This window comes from Mobula birostris, chromosome 3 (genome assembly GCF_030028105.1).
Source record: "Mobula birostris isolate sMobBir1 chromosome 3, sMobBir1.hap1, whole genome shotgun sequence".
NCBI lineage: Eukaryota > Metazoa > Chordata > Chondrichthyes > Myliobatiformes > Myliobatidae > Mobula > Mobula birostris.
The window spans coordinates 147,831,505-147,851,820 of record NC_092372.1 but is presented as its reverse complement, the minus strand read 5'-3'; the positions used below and the strand labels follow the sequence as shown (position 1 = coordinate 147,851,820).

Here is a 20,316-nt window from a genome sequence, read left to right as displayed (position 1 = left end):
TGTGAAGTTAAGAAACATAATTATAAGGGAACTTAGAAAAGTACAGAGAGAAAAAAATGCTGGCGAATAAACTTCACATTGAAGAATATAAATAGCAAGAGGTTATTGGAAAAGTGTAAGACTATAACAGACGCAAAAGATAATGAAGTGTGGTAGAGGGAGAGTTTCTGAATATTTTAAGAATGCCTTCATAAACCTGAGAGATGGAATATAGGCTCTTCGACGCACAATATTGTGCCAACCCTTTAATCTACTCTAAGATCAAATAACGATCAGTTAAAGATCAATCTCTCACATAGTTCTCTGATTTTCTTTCATCCACATGCCTATGCAAGAGCCTCTTAAATGTCCCTAATGTATCCACCTCTACTACCAACCTTGGCACTGTATTTCACGCACCCACCACTCTGTGTTTTAAAAAACCTACCTGGTATCTCCCTATATTTCCCTCCAAGCACTTTAGTTATATCCTCTCATATCAGCCACTTCCACCCCAGGATAAAGTCTCCCGCTGTCCACTCGATCTATGCCTATCATCTTATACAGCTCTACCAAGCCATCTCTCATCCTCCTTCACTCCAAGAGAAAAGCTCTAGCTTGCTCAACCTATCTTCATAAGATAAGCACTCTAGCCAGGCAGCATCCTGGTAAATCTCCACTATACCCTGCTTCCACATCCTTCCTATAATGATGCAACCAGAACTGAACACAATATTCCAAGTGTGGCCTAACCAGAGCTTTATAGAGCTGCAACATTACCTCGCGGCTTTTGAACTCAATACCCCAACTAATGAAAGCCAACACACCGCACACCTTCTTAACCACCCTATCAACCTGTATTGTAACATTGAGGGATCTGGACGTGGACCCAAATCTCCTTCTATTCCTCCACACTGTTAAGAATCCTGCCATTAACCCCATATTCAAACTTCAAGTTTGGCCTTCCAAATAGAGCCCTTCACACACTTTTTCTAAACTGTACTCCATCTGCCAATTCTCCACCCAGCTTTGCAACCCATCAACGTCCTGTTGTAATCTATGACAATTTTCCACACTATCTACAACCACCAGTCTTCATCAAATGATCAGCAGTGGAAAGGGTGAGCAGTTTCAGGTTCCTGGCTGTCAGTATCTCTGAAGATTTATCATATTGATGCCATTACAAAGAAGGCGTGATAGTGGCTATATTTCATTTGGAGTTTGAGGAGATTTGGCATGTCATCAAAGACTCTCACAAATTTCTAAAGTGGTACCTTGGAGAGCATTCCAACTAGTTACCTCACCATGTGGTATGGAAGGTTCACTCACTGCACAGGATCGGAAAAATCTGCAGGAAGTTGCAAACTCAGCCAGCTCCATCAGGGGCACCAGCCTCCCCAGCATCGTGGTGGTACCGAAGCGTGAAGACACACATTCAGCTTTTTAGGAACAGCTGCATCCGCCATCAGATTTCTGAATCAACAGTGAATCCATGCATACTACCTATTCCACACCACACCCCACCCCGGCACTATTTACTTAATTTATATGTATTTATGTACTTACTGTAATTCATAGTGTTTTATTATGTACTACACTGCACTACTGCCACAACATAAGCCAGTGATATTAAACCTGATTCTGCTTCTAACCACAATCTGCAAACTTAATAACCCACCCTTCCACCTCCTCATCCTTATAAACAACAGGGGTCCCAGAACAGATTCTCTCAGAACACCACTGGTCACTGACCTCCAGACAGTATATGGTCCATCAACTACCTCCCTCTGCCTTCTATGGGCAAGCAGATACTGAATCCACACAGATGAGTTTCCATCAATCCTCGACATACTGACTTTCTGTGTGGATAGACCCCGCGGAACTTTGTTAAATGCCTTTCTGAAATCCACATCCACCGCTCTGCCTTTATCAATTTGTTTTGTCACTTCCTCAAAGAATTCAATCAGGCTCATGAGGCATGAGCTGCCCCTCACAAAGCCATGTTTACCTGCTCTAATGAGATTATGCTTCTCCAAATGCTCAGTCCCTCAACAGGACAAACCAATCCAGAACGCTATGCAATTGCTCCCTAAGCAACTTCCACATTTCCATTGTGTGCTGCCCTCAATACATCCATTCCCATTTTACGCTCCTATATTATAATTCATCCTCCTCCAATTCAATACTTTCCCACACGATCTGCTCTTATGCCTGTCCAAAGCTTTAGGAAAGGTCAGAGTTGTGGTCACTGTCTCCAAAATACTCCCCCTCCGAGAGATCTGACATCTGACCTGGTTCAATGCCTAGCACTAGATCCTGAATGGCCTCTCCTCCAGCCATTCCGTCTACATATTGCATCAGGAATATCTTCCTGAACACACTTAATAAATTCCACCCCATCTAAATCTTTTGCACAAAGCAGGTGCTAATCAATATTAGGGATGTTAAAGTCGCCCATGAAAACAAATGTTATCTTCCCACAAGGATTTTGGTCCCCTCGAATTCAAGTGTAACCTATTCCTTTTGTACAAGTTGTACCTTCCTCAATGACCAAATATCTGAAACCTGCCCCTTGCACTAATTGTTCAGCTGCACATACATCTGCCAAATCGTCCTACCCTTACGCTCACTGGCACATGGTACAGGCAATAGTCTAAATCTTACCATCCTTTTCAGCTTCCTACCTAGCTCCCTATATTATCTCTTCAGGACCTCGTCCTTTTTCCTACCCGTGTCAATGGTACCAATTTGTACCATGTTAACAAATTTCACGACACATGCCGGTGATTATAATAAACCTGATTCTGATGACTTCTGGCTGCTCACCCTCTCCTATAAGAATGCTGTGCACCCAGTCTGAGATGTCCCTGACCCTGGCACCATGGTCAATATTTTTATATACTTCTTTGATGCCAAAGACATGAGCTCATCTCCAAACACAGCTGACTGACCATTTTTGACTAACATTACAAAGGAGTCAAAGGGTGCTAGCAGTACCCAAACGGAGTATCAGTGTAATTTACCGCTAATGGCTATTATATTAATAACCCAGTTAACCTTCTTCTTGATCACAATGATCACATCTAATTTAGAGGTCATTAAACTTTTCATTTATATGTTTATTTGGAGGTGATTTTGCTACCATTACTTCACTTAGTGAGGGGTGTAAATTCCGTTTTGTGCAGTGAGATAGACTAGGACCACAGAGTAACTAAGCTCAACCAAAGGACCAAAGTCCATTCCTGCCCTCATCAATCTTGCACGTTTTACCTGTGAGTGCATGGGTTTCCTCCCACATGCTAAAGACTTGCTGTCTAGTCGGTTAACTGGCCAACTTCAAATTGACTTTTGTATAGGTGGGTGTGGAACTGATGGAAATGTGGGGAGAATAAGTTGCAAGAGAATTTAGTGGGGGTATAGGATTACTCTGAGCCAGCACAGGCTTGATGATCTTCCTACAATATAAGGAAATATGGGCGGCAAAATAGCTTTATATCTTCCAAGTATTGAAAAATAGGTCAATATATTGAAAAAATACCACAATACTTATAAAATTGCAATCCACTGAATTCCTGAACAACGACACTTCATCCATCAGGTTATGATGTTACCTCAATTACTGTTGTTTTGTCAGCATTCTCAATAGTTGGTGATCCATAAAGTACTCCGTCACTGTAGGGAGTTCTTTGTATGTATCGTAGCCAGCCAGGCCTGTCTGGGTACCCTTTTAGATTTGTCTTAAATGTAATTGGATCATTCCTAGAGTCAGCTATAACAAAAATGTGCAACATGTTAGCCAGGTAATTCCAAAACCAAAAGAAAATCTGCATTTCTTCATTTCAATCACTGGGTTACTTTTTTTAAAAAATCTAATATGGGTTTGTAACTTAAGAATGCATTCCACTTAGGATCAGCAAAGATGGTTATACTTAGTGCAGTAAATCAAGCATTTAGATAATCGATAATCTCATTATAAACCAGCTCCTTTAGTGGTTCCATCGAGTAATGTAGACTAGAGTCCTGGTACTCTTCTCTGCCAAATTTTGTAATTTTTAGTCAAAATAACAAAATAAAAATGACAAATAAGATCAGTGCCAACAGAAATGAAGGTAAACTTTGTCACAGCATGACTGCTAATTGCTTTCAAATAAACTTTAGTTATCTATTGCTGAAAAAAACCTCGTTTGGGAATGGTGGGCCGAAAAGTCAAATAATGTGCCAATATTCACTTACCAAGGTTTATACGAGCAAGGCTCTCGTGATGAAGTACAGTGTGTTGTTAGCACTCAAGATCATAGACCAACAAAGAGTCAATGCCTCAAAGCCATGAGAATTATAGCACTCAAAGCCTTCATTTAATTACCTACTTTTTTAAAATTGCTTTTACATTTCCATCTCTATTTATTTATTATATCTATTTGTTTTCAACTTAAATTTGATGACTTATCCTTAGCCAAGTTATTATGCATATGCAACTGTTGACAAAAAAAACTCTGATCTGTGCCAATACTAGACCTAATCCAATCTGTCTGTGCCAGGTTCTTAAATCTGTTACAATTGTACTTGTGTGGAGAAATTTACAACTTAGCTGCTATTATTTTTAATGATTCTCAATTTAGATAATTTTAGAAAACTGAAATAATGAATTTTTACAGAAAGACAAATCTGAAAATTGATATTATGTACAAAAATGTAGTCAAAACAATAGAGATTCCTATCCAAAGTTAGCATCTCCCAAGCTTTGTGCAACATTAAATTCTATTTGAACATCCACCCAAAATATTTTGTAACAAAATACCTGCAAAACTAATTTGATTCAGTGGTCAAAGAATACATTTCTAAACATTACCTTTTGCTTGTACCAAACAAAAGAATGTTTGAAACTTTAACTAAGTCTACAGTACACCTTGGGTAACTCAGATGGATTAGCAGAACCTCACTCACCGAGTTTGTTTGAGTAGGGAGGAAATTCCCCTTTGAAGTATTCTCTCTTCAAAACATGCACAAAAAGGACTCCAGAAGATGGATAAAGATTCCGATCTGATTGCACTTGTGAAAAGATGGAATACACTAAGAGAAATGGGGAAAATATGAAAACCAAAAGGATCAAGTATATAATAAAGATTTTTACAATCATTACAACACTGTCCAGATCAAGCTGCACTGTTCCTACATCTGAAGCATTTAATAACCAAACAGGCTCAACTGAAATAGTAAAATTTCTGTTCTAATTAATTTTATGATTTAATTTAAAATATCAACTACAATTAATCAACTGTTTCCAATTTTATAGTTCACATTAATATTTTTGCTCATAAAAATCTGTTTCATGTACATGCCTATCTACAATAATTCAACGTATTCTCATGAAGATCAATATTAAACTAGATTTGCAGGGGGATGGGAACCAGAGTGCCAGAGCTGACAGTGGGGCTGGGGTGAAAATAAATGATGTTAAATGTTCAAGCAAATCCGCTGATAGAAAGGTTGTGAGTGGTGGTAAAAATCTTCTGAGGTGTATATATTTCAATGCTAGGAGTATTGCGGGGAAGGAGGATGAGTTCAGGGCGTGGATTGACACGTGGAATTATGACATTATAGCAATTAGTGAAACTTGGCTACAGGAGGGGCAGGACTGGCAGCTTAATATCCCAGGGTTCCGATATTTCAGATGTGATCGAGGCAGAGGAATGAAAGGTGGGGGAGTAGCATTGCTTGTTAGGGAAAATGTTACAGCAGTGCTCAGGCAGGACAGATTAGAGGGCTTGTCTACTGAGTCCTTATGGGTGGAGCTGAGAAACAGGACAGGTATGGCCACATTAGTGCGATTATATTACAGACCACCCAACAGTCAACGAGACTTGGAAGAGCAAATCTGCAGAGAGATAGCAGGCAACTGCAGGAAACATAAAGTTGTGGTGGTAGGGGATTTTAATTTTCCATACATTGATTGGCACTCCCATACTGTTAGGTGTCTAGATGGTTTAGAGTTTGTAAAATGTGTTCAGGAAAGTTTTCTAAATCAATATATAGAGGGACCAACTAGAGGGGATGCAATATTGGATCTCCTGTTAGGAAACGAGTTAGGACAAGTGTCGGAAGTCTGTGTAGGGGAGCACTTTGGTTCCAGTGATCATAACACCAGTAGTTTCAATTTGATCATGGACAAAGATAGATCTGGTCCTAGGGTTGAGGTTCTGAACTGGAAGAAGGCCAAATTTGAAGAAATGAGAAAGGATCTAAAAAGTGTGGATTGGGACAGGTTGTTCTCTGGCAAAGGTGTGATCAGTAGGTGGGAAGCCTTCAAAGAGAAAATTTTGAGAGTGCAGAGTTTGTATGTTCCTGTCAGGATTAAAGGCAAATTGAATAGGAATAAGGAACCTTGGTTCTCAAGGGATACTGCAACTCTGATAAAGAAGAAGAGGGAGTTGTATGAAATGTAGAGGAAACCGGGAGTAAATCATGTGCTTGAGGAGTATAAGAAGTGCAAGAAAATACTTAAGAAAGTAATCAGGAGGGCTAAAAGAAGACATGAGGTTGCCTTGGCAGTCAAAGTGAAGGATAATCCAAAGAGCTTTTACAGGTATATTAAGAGCAAAAGGATTGTAAGGGATACAATTGGTCCTCTTGAAGATCAGAGTGATCAGCTATGTGCGGAATCAAAGGAAATGGGGGAGATCTTAAATAGGTTTTTTGCATCTGTATTTACTAAGGAAACTGGCATGAAGTCTATGGAATTGAGGGAATCAAGTAGTGAGATCATGGAAACTGTACAGATTGAAAAGGAGGATGTGTTTGCTGCCTTGAGGAAAATTAAAGTGGATAAATCCCCGGGACCTGACAGAGCATTCCCTTGGACCTTGAAGGAGACTAGTGTTGAAATTGCGGGGGCCCTGGCAGAAATATTTAAAATGTCGCTGTCTACGGGTGAGGTGCCAGAGGATTGGAGAGTGGCTCATGTTGTTCCATTGTTTAAAAAAGGATTGAAAAGTAATCCGGGAAATTATAGGCCGGTGAGTTTAACGTCGGTAGTAGGTAAGTTACCAGAGGGAGTACAGAATCTACAAGCATTTGGATAGACAGGGACTTATTAGGGAGAGTCAACATGGCTTTGTGCGTGGTAGGTCATGTTTGACCAATCTATTGGAGTTTTTCGAGGAGGTTACCAGGAAAGTGGATGAAGGGAAGGCAGTGGATATTGTCTACATGGACTTCAGTAAGGCCTTTGACAAGGTCCCACATGGGAGGTTAGTTAGGAAAATTCAGTCGCTAGGTATACATGGAGGGGTGGTAAATTGGATTAGACATTGGCTCAATGGAAGAAGCCAAAGAGTGGTGGTAGAGAATTGCTTCTCTGAGTGGAGGCCTGTGACTAGTGGTGTGCCACAGGGATCAGTGCTGGGTCCATTGTTATTTGTCATCTATATCAATGATCTGGATGATAATGTGGTAAATTGGATCAGCAAATTTGCTGATGATACAAAGATTGGAGGTGTAGCAGACAGTGAGGAAGGTTTTCAGAGTCTGCAGAGGGACTTGGACCAGCTGGAAAAATGAGCTGAAAAATGGCAGATGGAGTTTAATACAGACAAGTGTGAGGTATTGCACGTTGGAAGGACAAACCAAGGTAGAACATACAGGGTTAATGGTAAGGCACTGAGGAGTGCAGGAGAACAGAGGGATCTGGGAATACAGATACAAAATTCCCTAAAAGTGGCATGATAAGTAGATAGGGTCGTAAAGAGAGCTTTTGGTACATTGGCCTTTATTAAATCAAAGTATTGAGTATAAGAGCTGGAGTGTTATGATGAGGTTGCACAAGGCATTGGTAAGGCTGAATCTGGAGTACTGTGTTCAGCTTTGGTCAACAAATTACAGGAAGGATATAAATAAGGTTGAGAGAGTGCAGAGAAGGTTTACAAGGATGTTGCCAGGACTTGAGAAACTCAGTTACAGAGAAAGGTTGAATAGGTTAGGACTTTATTCCCTGGAGCGTAGAAGAATGAGGGGAGATTTGATGGAGGTATATAAAATTATGATGGGTATAGATACAGTGAATGCAAGCAGGCTTTTTCCACTGAGGCAAGGGGAGAAAAAAACCAGAGGACATGGGTTACAGGTGAGGGGGGAAAAGTTTAAAGGGAACATTAGGGGGGACTTCTTCACACAGAGAGTGGTGGGAGTATGGAATGAGCTGCCAGATGAGGTGGTAAATGCAGGTTCCTTTTTAACATTTAAGAATAAATTGGACAGATACATGGATGGGAGGTGTACGGAGGGATATGGTCCGTGTGCAGGTCAGTGGGACTAAGCAGAAAATAGTTCGGCACAGCCAAGAAGGGCCAAAAGACCTGTTTCTGTGCTGTATTTTGTATGGTTTCCATTAAAGTATTGTTTCTTTCCTCTTTCTGGCTGACCAAGACGACATCAAATATTTTATTTTTGCAATCATAAGATAAGCCTGTTTTAATTTGGAAAATTTAGAATTACAGTGTTATACGTTACTGATTCCAAAACTACATTTTAAATATTTACAAGCAGTCCAATGTTTTCAAGTAAACAAATGGGAAACTTAACATGACATTTTAACCACTTATGCAACATTGACCAAATATAACAAAATCATTTGTTCAAAAGTAATCTGTTCAACAGATTACATAAAGCAATTATCCAAAGTTAGGATAGAATTTTAGAAGAAAAATGCAAGGCAAACCAGAACATTATAAGTTAAATAATGGTTAATTTTCAAATCTAGTCTTGTTAAAGCTAATGTTCAAAAGCCATCAATACAGGATTCTAGGGATCATCTATGGCTGGGAAATATTTACATGGGTTGCTCACTCTACTACTACTTGGGCTCAGAACAGTCAGGTTATTTGTGAGGTCTTATTAGAGTTCTTTATGAGGATTTAACAAAAGTTATGTAAAGAAATAAGCTTTTAAAGTTAAAGCTTGGTTAGCACAGTGCAAATGGAGTTTTTGCTCTGCCTCTAGAAAAAGCAAAAAAAAATACTTGAGGCTGGTATGGGTCATGAGACCTTACTTCCCACACGAAAATACATACCTTGATGTGCACAACAAGTTAATTGCAAATAGAGTCATAGAACACTACAGCACAGAAACAGTCCCTTTGGCCCATTGAGTCTGTACCAAACTATTAATCTGCCTTACCCCATCAATCTGTTACCTGAGCCCTGTACCTTGGGTGTAACTGTCTCCTTGTATGTCCTATCATCCCCTCTTGTCCTAAATGATCCCGAATTCACCTAATTCCAGATCTAAATCCTTAACACAGTCTAAAACAAGCTGCAGCTCAATGCAATTCTTGCAGGTGTGATCATCCGGGCCATTGGAAGCCTCCCACATACTGCAAGAGAAGCATTCCACTATCCTATCCTGCTCTAACTGTGCAATGAGAAAGAAAAAAATTTTAAGCAAAAAAAAAGCTACCTACAGCCTCCTCCTCTTCTTTCCAAAGCCTCTATGAGGCAAAGCCTGAACTTCCCACTCTAACACTGGCCCATTCCCACAATGGCCACTCTGCTTAAACCTAACTTCTTTACATTGGACTTACCAAGTGCCCAATTACCCACAATCCAACATCTCCTTTGGAACAGTGGCATGCAGAATGCTTCAATGCAGTTTTATATCAGCTGATGTCTACCAAACAGCTTCCTGTTTAATCTGAGGCAAATATAAAGAAGTAGTGCAGAAAAATAATCGTTCAAGAATACTGACGTTACTTTTCAAAGTTGCTCACTGTAGTCAACTGTTGCTGTTACAGGATCAGAATTCATAGAATAAATGACCATGCTTCAACTGACCATTTGGAAATCCTGAAGGTTTGATACCTGGGTCATCAGGTGGCATTTGCTTCATTCACTGCCCACTCTCCTGGGCTCTGGTTCCTGCAGTCTCTTTGAACTCCCTGCTTCTGATTCCCATATTTCCTTGCAACTTACTCAACTGTTGCTGTGCATCATTTTTTTAAAAACATAAATTAAAAATGTTGGAGTAACATCCATTAGTCCAAAAATCTCTTTTTCTCGGAACATCAGTGTCCCATGCATGCAGGATTAATGGAGATTTTTAATTAAATTTATGGTAATTAAAATGCACATAGCTATTGCAGTTATCTTACAGGGCTTTCAGATACAGTGGCACGCAAAAGTTTGGGCACCCCTGGTCAAAATTTCTGAAACTGTGAATAGTTAAGTGAGCAAAAGATGAACTGATCTCCAAAAGTCATAAGGTTAAAGATGAAACATTCTTTTCAACATTTTAAGCAAGATTAGTGTATTATTTTTGTTTTGTACAATTTTAGAGTGAAAAAAAGGAAAGGAGCACCGTGCATAAGTTTGGGCACCCCAAGAGGTTTGAGCTCTCAGGTATCTTTTACCAAGGTCTCAGACCTTAATTAGCTTGTTAGGGCTATGGCTTGTTCACAATCACCGTTAGGAAAGGCCAGGTGATGCAAATTTCAAAGCTTTATAAATACCCTGACTCCTCAAACCTTGTCCCAACAATAAGCAACTTTGGGCTCCTCTCAGCAGCTGCCAAGCACTCTGAAAATTGAAATAAATGATGCCCACAAAGCAGGAAAAGGCTATAAGAAGATAGCAAAGTGTTTTCAGGTAGCCGGTTCCTCAGTTCGTAATGTAATTAAGAAATGGCAGTTAACAGGAATGGTGGAGGTCAAGTTGAGGTCTGGAAGACCGAGAAAACTTTCTGAGAGAACTGCTCATAGGATTGCTAGAAAGGCAAATCAAAACCCCTGTTTGACTGCAAAAGACCTTCAGGAAGATTTAGCAGACTCTGGAGTGGTGGTGCACTGTTCTACTGTGCAGCGACACCTACACAAATATGACCTTCATGGAAGAGTCATCAGACCTTTTCTGCATCCTCACCACAAAATTCAGCGTCAGATGTTTGCAAAGGAACATCTAAACAAGCCTGATGCATTTTGGAAACAAGTCTTGTGGACTGATGAAGTTAAAATAGAACTTTTGGCCACAATGAGCAAAGGTATGTTTGGAGAAAAAAGTGTGCAGAATTTCATGAAAAGAACACCTCTCCAACTGTCAAGCACAGGGGTGGATCGATCATGCTTTGGGCTTGTGTTGCAGCCAGTGGCACGGGGAACATTTACTGGTAGAGGGAAGAATGAATTCAATTAAATATCAGCAAATTCTGGAAGCAAACATCACACTGTCTGTAAAAACGCTGAAGATGAAAAGAGGATGGCTTCTACAACAGGATAATGATCCTAAACACACCTCAAAATCCACAATGGACTACCTCAAGAGGCGCAAGCTAAAGGTTTTGCCATGGGCCTCACAGTCCCCCAACCTAAACATTGAAAACCTGTGGATAGACCTCAAAAGGGCAGTGCATGCAAGACAGCCCAAGAATCTCACAGAACTGGAAGACCTTTGCAAGGAAGAACGGGCGAAAATTCCCCAAACAAGAATTGAAAGACTCTTAGCTGGCTACAGAAAGCGTTATCAAGCTGTGATACTTGCCAAAGGGGTGTTACTAAGTACTGACCACGCAGGGTGCCCAAACTTTTGCTTTGGGCCCTTTTCCCTTTTTGTTATTTTGAAACTGTAAAAGATGGAAATAAAAAAGTAATCTTGCTTAAAATATAAAAGAAATGTGTCATCTTTAAATTTATGCGTTTTAGAAATCAGGTCATCTTTTACTTGCTTAGCTATTCACAGCAACAGAAATTTTGACCGGGGTGTCCAAATTTTTGCATACCAGTGTATACGATGATTAAAATGACAATGGGAGAAGTGATTTTGAAGCTCCACCTAAAGTAGCCTGTTCTCTCCTGACAATTTCCAGATTATTCAAATACACTATAGAACTGTACTGTGTACAAAATGCATTGATTTGTATTACTAATAAAACGAAAATGGTTTTCACTCTATCCTTTGTGAACCTATTCCAGAGATTTACCACACGCTCATTGAAATAATGAAACAGATTTCACACTCAGCAGTGAGCAACCCACACACCAAAAGGCTTGGAGCTTCTCACAGTAGGAACTTACTAAAATGATTGCACCATGTAAGAAGCGAAGCTGCAACACAAAGGCAATGACATTTGGGGCGTCGAAAGCCAGTCACAGAGAAGGAAAAGGATCTGGCCATTGTCTAAGTCACGCCTGCAGGACCGTTTAAAAACTGAATGAACTGTTAAAACACTCAATGACATATATTATTAAAAAAAATAAGTTAAAAAAAAGTCAGGACACTTGACCCACACATCTAATCAAGCTAAAATGCTACAAAACGAGTATGTATTCTTGGAATTTCACTCCATGCAATTCAATGGGAAAGTATTCAAATGACCAGCTCAAACATGGCACAAATTCTTCACACAGATGGCCATCCGAAGTGGTGGGAACAACAACAAACAATTGCTACCTTACTGAATTTAATTTGATGCTCGCTGCTGCATCACTGACAAAGATTTTGGGAACCTGATGTTTTCAAAGAAACGCAGGGATTTCCTAAGGTTGTCAATTTCACAGGGTAATGAAGATGAACATTCAGCTTCATTGGCATTGCTCCACAATAACTGATCCAATATCCTTATCGATTTTTTTAGAATATACACTTCCTCAAATGCTGAATGCTGTTTCATCTGGTTCCCCACAAAGTGAAACAGCTACTTTCTGGATTTTTAGTCCTCAAAAATGGTGGTCACCTCCTCACAATTTTCTCTTTCTGGGTTAACATATCCAATTTTGAGAATTACTTCTCAAAATACACTGAGCAACTAGGAAGATCTCATAGTTAATCCATTCTTTTAAATATATACAAGATCATGGATACTTAAAATAACCATCTAATAAATATTTTCTTGGTATCTGGAAATCTACTGGATTATTCACTTGATAAAATGGCACTTCATGTAATCTTTAGTTTGGTTTCCTCCAGATCATTATTAATTTGTGTAGCCCCCCCTGGCCACCCTCAGGGTCGCTCAGCTCGCAGTCGTCTAGGGAAACAGCCTCAGCCTCGCCAAACTGGGTAATTAGTTTGTGTGGATGCTGTGTGATGTACCCCACGCCGCCCAAATAACAGACAATACACCAGATACAATTAAATGATTTACAGTTTATAGATATTACTGGAACTACATAATTAAAAGAGAATAAAATATAAAAGGAAAATAAAAGGCACCACACTTATCAAAGTTCAATCTCTTCGTGCACAAAAACCGTTGGAGCTCAAGGACCTTCTTCTTCACCCTGCGACCCCCTCGGACCACCTCGACCGGCCGCCTGGGACCAACAACGGTGGTCGACCAGACGCTCCACACGAGTCCGTCTCCGTCTCCTCACCGAACGTCCCGCTCGGGGTCCGACCCCGTTAGCGGACTCACAGCACCTGGTCCATCCTCTGTCTCGCTCTCCCGCCTTCTGCCCCAAAACCCCACGCATACAGTATCTTCAAATACACCAAAAACCATAACAACTATCCCAATTGGTTAATAGCATTCTCTTACCACACTCTAAAGCAAATACAAGCTGCTAGCGCAAACTTTCTCAACGTTTAACACAACAAAGCCGCATTCCCCAGATTAACATAACAAAGATGCCATTTTAATTAGCCTCCGCAGTAACATAAAAGTCGAAACCCCCTTACACTCTCCCCCCACCAAATAAAGTCATGTCCTCATGACTTCTAAATAACTCGCCAACCAGTCCTGCAGCCACACAACACACACATACACAACTACACACAGTGACAGTGCTCCCCAAACAGTGGACCTTACTCCCGTCCCACAGGCGCTACATAGGCCAACCTATCTGGGAGCTTCTTAACCCTCCGAGACCTCCGTACCCCCTCACCTAAACCCACAAGGCTCAGACACTACTAGGGATACCTCGGGCCTGCTTGCCAACTCCTCTCTCACTCAGGCCACTACTACAGCTCGGAGCCCCCTGTCCCGTGTCCGGGACCCCGCCTCTCCTCCTTCCTGATCCTGCCTTAACTCAGACTGCCCACAGCTAGCCCTCCCCACTACACCTGACTCAGTGGGAGAAGGGCCAAAGGTCTCTTCCTCAATCACGGGGAAGTTAGCGAAAGGCAGCATGTACCACATGTGCAGCACATCATCCTTCAAATCCATATCCTTCCTCATTCCTTCGATCGGTAGCTGCTGCTTGAGTTTCTCCAAACTGAAATATTTAGCTGGGGCTACCCCTTCAGCCTCCTGCAGTTGAGACGTCAGCTTCTTTGGGGACTCCTTCAACTCTCGCCACAGCCTCAGCAGTTCGGACTCAGGGCTCCTGGCCATCTCAATCTGGGACGCAGTTACCCCACCAGCTTCTTCCTCCCTGACCTGAAAAGCAGCAGTTAAAGGATGTTCAGCCTCCGGTTGTTTCTTCCTGAGGACGTCCTCCAGGTCAATTTTTAGTTTTTCCACTTCATTTAAACTCGCGACAGTCATCTTCAGGTTCCTTTCAAGCGTCCGCCTCCCTTTTCCGAGATCTGTCCTCCATTTTTTTACCTCCTCCGGAGCGTAGTCAAACTCCCCTCCCTGGGCTCTCGGTTTTCTGTTGACCTTAGTCAGAACACTTCCTTGATCTTTCCCAACTTGCAAGTCTTCCAATCTGTTCTGAATCGACGTCTTGAGTTTCTGCTGATCCCTTCGAAGGTGGGTCATTGTTTCTTCTCGCTGGATTAATTCATCAGTACATGACGGCAGTGCGGTGCAAATCCCCTCTCTTCCCTGTGTCTCATTCAGATTGACGACCTGGGTTTCCATCCCCCAGTCCACCACCATCTGTCCCAACACCAGGAAGTTCAACTGGTACGTCGGGTCATTTTTCTCACATTGCACCAAACTCCTCCGGCCAAAAACTCCTCCACATTTGACACTTCACTTCAGTCGCCCGGGCTCAGCCACTCGCCTCGCCTCATAGTCCCCCAAGGTGAATCCAAGCTCTAGGCGGTCATCCACATACGTCAAAACTCCACACACCTTCACTTCCACCATGGTTTTCCTCATGCCCCACGGGAAGGATGCAGGGGCTCCGGATATGCCCTTGGGCATCTTTTCGGATCAGAAGAATCCTAGGGAACTAGTAACAGCCGTCTTCAGCTCAACAGCCGCACTCCTCGGGATCTGGCAACATCCACTCCTCAGATGCAGCACATTAAACCACATCGCATAATCCCCACACACGCTGCCTTCATCTTCCACGCCGCTAGGGTACATTTGCCGCGACCTCTCTCTCACTGAGGTGTCTTCAGCGGTCAACTCCCCTCCCTCGTGGTAGTTCGGAGCATCTACTAAGAGGGTCTCACCCTCAGTTACTTTCCCCAATCCGTACCACCGCTGGGTCTCGTTTAAATTCGGTACTGGCTCAAGGCTGCTCCACACGTCCTCAGAAGCAACTCGACACGCTGGGTGCCCAGAAAATGCCTCCATGACTTCCAGGGTCATTAACCAATCATCGTCTTCTGGATAACTACTGCCACTAGTACCCAAAGTCTCCGGTGCCCTTGCGGTTGTCAAGGGTAAATGCTTCAGACACCGGTTGTAAAATGAACTGTGCAACAACTTGATCTGTGCCCCGGGGTCGAGGATAGCTTTAGCATCGCTTCCCTCTATCCATAGCGACACCCTGGGGCCCCTCTAAGCCTTCAGGAATAGGGTCTTTTCCTTTCGGAAGTTCATCGGTACATTGCTGGGAACGTGCTTTCCCAGAGACCCCAAGCCGTTCCCCCACTGGGCCTCCACTAAGTTTCCCGACACCTCTCTGATCAGCTGAACAACTAATCCCCTGAAATGATCCCCCTGGCACTGCAAGCAATTTAGCCTCCCTTCTAGCCAGAGAAGACACACTGAAAACTTTCCCCCCCTTTCAAATAACTGACAGCTGTCACTACGGTGTAAGTGAACCTGACAGCTCTAACAACGTCACCAGCCCGCCTACTCAAACTTTCAACCAATCCCTGTCGCTCTCCCTCAACCGAGCCTGCCACTCATCTAACAACTGAGAGATCCGCTCCACCCACGTCTCACATGCCTCCGCCCCTCTTGGGGTGGACACTATCCGCAGTGCCAGGCAGAGCCTGTCAGAGCTAGAACATTTATTCGCAGACTCTACCTCCAAATCGGACCACTCTTTCCTCTCTCTCCCAACCGCATGGACAGCCCCAAGTGCCACCTGCAACTCGTCAATGCCAGCCTGAACTCGAACAAAGACCTCACCCACAACGCATACAGCAATCACCAGCAAATAACCCACAGAGACACACATTACAGATTTAAACAGGGCACCCACACAGCATACCAGCAGACTCAATCTCAGACAAAGCCCACACAATGTAGCCCCCCACCCCCGGCCACCCTCAGGGTCGCTCGGCTCGCTGTCGTCTAGGGAAACAGCCTCGGCCCCACCAAACTGGGTAATTAGTTTGTGTGGATGCTGTGTGATGTACCCCACGCCGCCCAAATAACAGACAATACACCAGATGCAATTAAATGATTTACAGTTTATAGATATTACTGGAACTATATAACTAAAAGAGAATAAAATATAAAAGGAAAATAAAAGGCACCACACTTATCAAAGTTCAGTCTCTTCGTGCACAAAAACCGTTGGAGCTCAAGGACCTACTTCTTCACCCTGCGACCCCTCGGACCACCTCGACCGGCCGCCTGGGACCAACAACGGTGGTCCACCAGACGCTCCACACGTGTCCGTCTCCGTCTCCTCGCCGAACGTCCCGCTCAGGGTCCGACCCCGTTAGCGGACTCACAGCACCTGGTCCATCCTCTGTCTCGCTCTCCCGCCTTCTGCCCCAAAACCCCACGCATACAGTATCATCAAATACACCAAAACCATAACAACTATCCCAATTGGTTAATAGCACCCTCTTACCACACTCTAAAGCAAAAACAAGCCGCTAGCGCAAACTTTCTCAGCGTTAAAGCACAACAAAGCCGCATTCCCCAGATTAACATAACAAAGACGCCATTTTAATTAGCCTCCGCAGTAACATAAAAGTCGAGACCCCCTTACATTTGTATAGTTAATACAACAAAATTTCTTCCACTTAGAAAACAATAATGGTGCTTCAGAATCTTAAACAGTATGCTCTGATTTAAGTAAGTACTTGATGCATCATTATTGCATTAGCTTTTACCCTGTCTTAACGATCCACAGAGCGGAAAAAGCTCTTCCTCAACAGGCAAAGGCAAGGAGAGGTAAAGCACGTAAGATTTTTCCCACCTCTGTCTATTAATATATAGCTAGTGTGGTGAGAATTGGTCCAGGGTTGGTGGCATGTTCTTCATGTGAGATGTGGGAACTCTGGGAGACCTACAATCTCCCTAATAACTACATCTTGTTAGAGATCATGTTAAGGAACTGGAGCTGAGGCTGGATGACCTTCAGCTCAAACAGGAGAATGAGGAAGTGATAGATAGGAGCTACAGGGAAGTAGTACAGAAGGTAGGCACCTAGGTGACTGCCATGAAAGGGAAAGGGAATAGGCAGCCGGTGCAGAGTACCCTGTGGCCATTCTCAATAATAAGTGCACTGCTTTGGATACTGTTGGTGAGGATGACCTACCAGGGAAGCTGCAGCAACTGAGTCTCTGGCATTGGGTCTGCATCAGAAGGGAAGCAGAGAAACTTCTATAGTTGTACTGTGAAGAGCATTCTGACAGGCTGCATTACTGTCTGGTATGGAGGAGCTACTGCACAGGACTGAAAGAAGCTGCAGAAGGTTGTAAATCTAGTCAGCTCCAACTTGGGTACTAGCCTACAAAGTGCCCAGGACATCTTTAGGGAACGGTGTCTCAGAAAGGCAGCGTCCATTGTAAAGGACCTCCAGCACCCAGGGCATGCCCTTTTCTCACTGTTACCATCAGGTAGGAGGTACAGAAGCCTGAAGGCACACACTCAGCAATTCAGGAACAGCTTCTTCCACTTTCCATACGATTCCAGAATGGAATTTGAAGCTTTGGACACTACCTCATTCTTTTTAATATACAGTATTTCTGTTTTTGCACATTTTTTAATAATCTATTCAATATACGTTATTGATTTACTTGTTTATTATTATGTTTTATTTTATTTATTTTTCTCTCTCTCTGCTAGGTTATGTATTGCATTGAACTGCTGCTGCCAAGTTAACAAATTTCACATCACACGTCGGTGATAGTAAACCTGATTCTGAAAAGAGGAATGTGGTAGTGATAGGAGATTCCATAGTTACAGGAACAGACAGGAGATTCTGTGGATATGAAAGGAACACCCTGATGGTATGTTGCCTCCCAGGTATCAGCGTTAGGGATACCTCAGATCTGGTTAACAGCATTTTAAAGGGGGAAAGAGTGAACAGGCAAATGTCAAGGTATGTATTAAAACCAACGGCATAGGCAGGAAAAGGGAAGGGGTTCTGAGGAGAGAATATAAGGAGTTAAGTAGAATGCTGAAAAGCAGGACCTCCAGGATGGTAATCTTTGAATTGCTGACTGTACCATATGCCAGTGAAGGTAAGAAAAGCATGATCTGGCAGATGAATGTGTGGCTGAAGAGTTGGTGTAGGGGGCAGCATTTCAGATTTCCAGATAATTGGGATCTTTTCTGTACAAAAAGGGTGGGTTACACCTGAATCCAAAGAGGACCAATATCCTTGTGGGTAAGTTTGCTGGAGCTGATGGGGAGGGTTTAAACCAGTCACTCCCTTGCCTCCCTGAACACATCCCCAGTGCTCCCATCTCTCTTTCTGGTAATTACATAAAATCTACAAAAAAAATTTGATTTATGATGCACAGTGAAAGAAAATAGGAACTGCAAATTCAGAGCAATGACAAATAGTATTCAAATCTATTTAAAATTAATTCTTTAATTACAGTATAAACAATTTTCATGGATAATTTTAGAGTGTACATTAATAGTCCAACTATTCACAACTTAATGAGATGGCTGGGTTTGATGCAGATTTAGCAATGAGCACTGAAATATTGTATAAAGCATGCAAACCATCATCGTTTTGTTGTGAAGTGCTGGCAAACATGTTTTAAAGTGTTTTTGAACTTCTTCACAAAGTGATTGAAAATAAGCCAAGTTCTTATTTCCTTTATCAGAATGTTCAAGGAGCCTGAATGATGTGAAAACTTTTTCACACTACACACATTGACTGCTGTTGGTTGCTTAGTGCGGGACAAATCCATACTTCAGATATTCCACACTATAAAGTCTGCACTTCTTTCCTATTTGGTCAGCTCCTGCCATTTTTGTTACGGATTAATGACCACAGTCTGTTTAAGTTCAACAGCAAGCGCTATGATCAACAAAGAGGACAGTTACAATGTCAAACTAACTCAAGCAAAACCTGACTCTCTGCCTGGAGGTACTTAAAATGGGGCAGCGATATCTCAGTTGGGCTGTAGGCTATAGAAATGCGATCAAGGGACTTCCGCCTGCTGCCTAATGGAGTAACACACAATTTGTGTGGCTGCGTTTAATTCTTCCTTTTCCCCAGTTTAAACTCTGAATTTTTAACTTTTATTTGTCGGATCTTAGAGGGGAATAGTTGTTATTATGTCACAATCTTTAAGAAGTGGAAAGCAGCTTTCTGAATCCAGCAATGGAAAGGAAAAAACTTCGGAAGAAAAATTAGAAGATATGCCTGTTTGGGCTGAGCGTTTAGAACATGCGTTGATGGCTCTTGACAAGAAAATAAATAATAACACTTCTGAGACGAAATGATTTCCACAGAGGAAAGTATTATTTCCTTGAATTCTGAACTTAAAGAGTCGAAGTGTCAGATAGCGGATATTTCAGCCCGCTTGGAACAGTCTCAACCTAAGATTATCTATCTGGAAGCAAGATCTCGTCGGAATAACATTCGAATTGTTGGACTGAAGGAAGGATCTGAGAGTGAGGATTTATTGGACTATTTTGCTAATTTGTTTCAATCTATGTTTCCGGATATTTTACCTCAGCCTCCCGATATTGAAAAAGAGCACAGAATTCTCACTTTGAAATATCAAGACCCGAATAATCCAAGGTCAGTTTTGGTCAGCTTTCTTCATTTCAAAGTTAAAGACCAAATCATAAAATGTGCAAGGAAACACAAGTGTTTTTAAATTCGAGGGTTCCGAGATTCGTTTTTAAGACGACTATCCACGGGAAGTTATGGAATAACAGTTCAAATTCGTTCCAGCTATGAAGATAGCCCATGATAAGGGATTATTCCCATCACTTCGCTATCCAGCTCTATTAAAATTATTTCCTAAAGATTTGACTCCACGTGTTTTTTTGGATCCCAAGGAGGCACTGGACTATGTTAATTCT

General features: G+C 42.1%; 1 protein-coding gene across 3 annotated transcripts in view; it reads right to left on the bottom strand.

Annotated features, from left to right (window-relative positions):
- The window catches only part of sgce (sarcoglycan, epsilon), a 101,717-nt gene that overhangs the window by 51,202 nt on the left and 30,199 nt on the right, over positions 1 to 20,316 (bottom strand). For all 3 annotated transcript variants that reach the window (XM_072253427.1, XM_072253425.1, XM_072253426.1), the window contains 2 exons: positions 4,924 to 5,049; positions 3,591 to 3,748 (listed from right to left, as the gene is read on the bottom strand). In XM_072253427.1, coding sequence (XP_072109528.1) covers positions 3,591 to 3,748; positions 4,924 to 5,049 — 284 coding nt within the window. The remainder of the gene's footprint in view (positions 1 to 3,590; positions 3,749 to 4,923; positions 5,050 to 20,316) is intronic.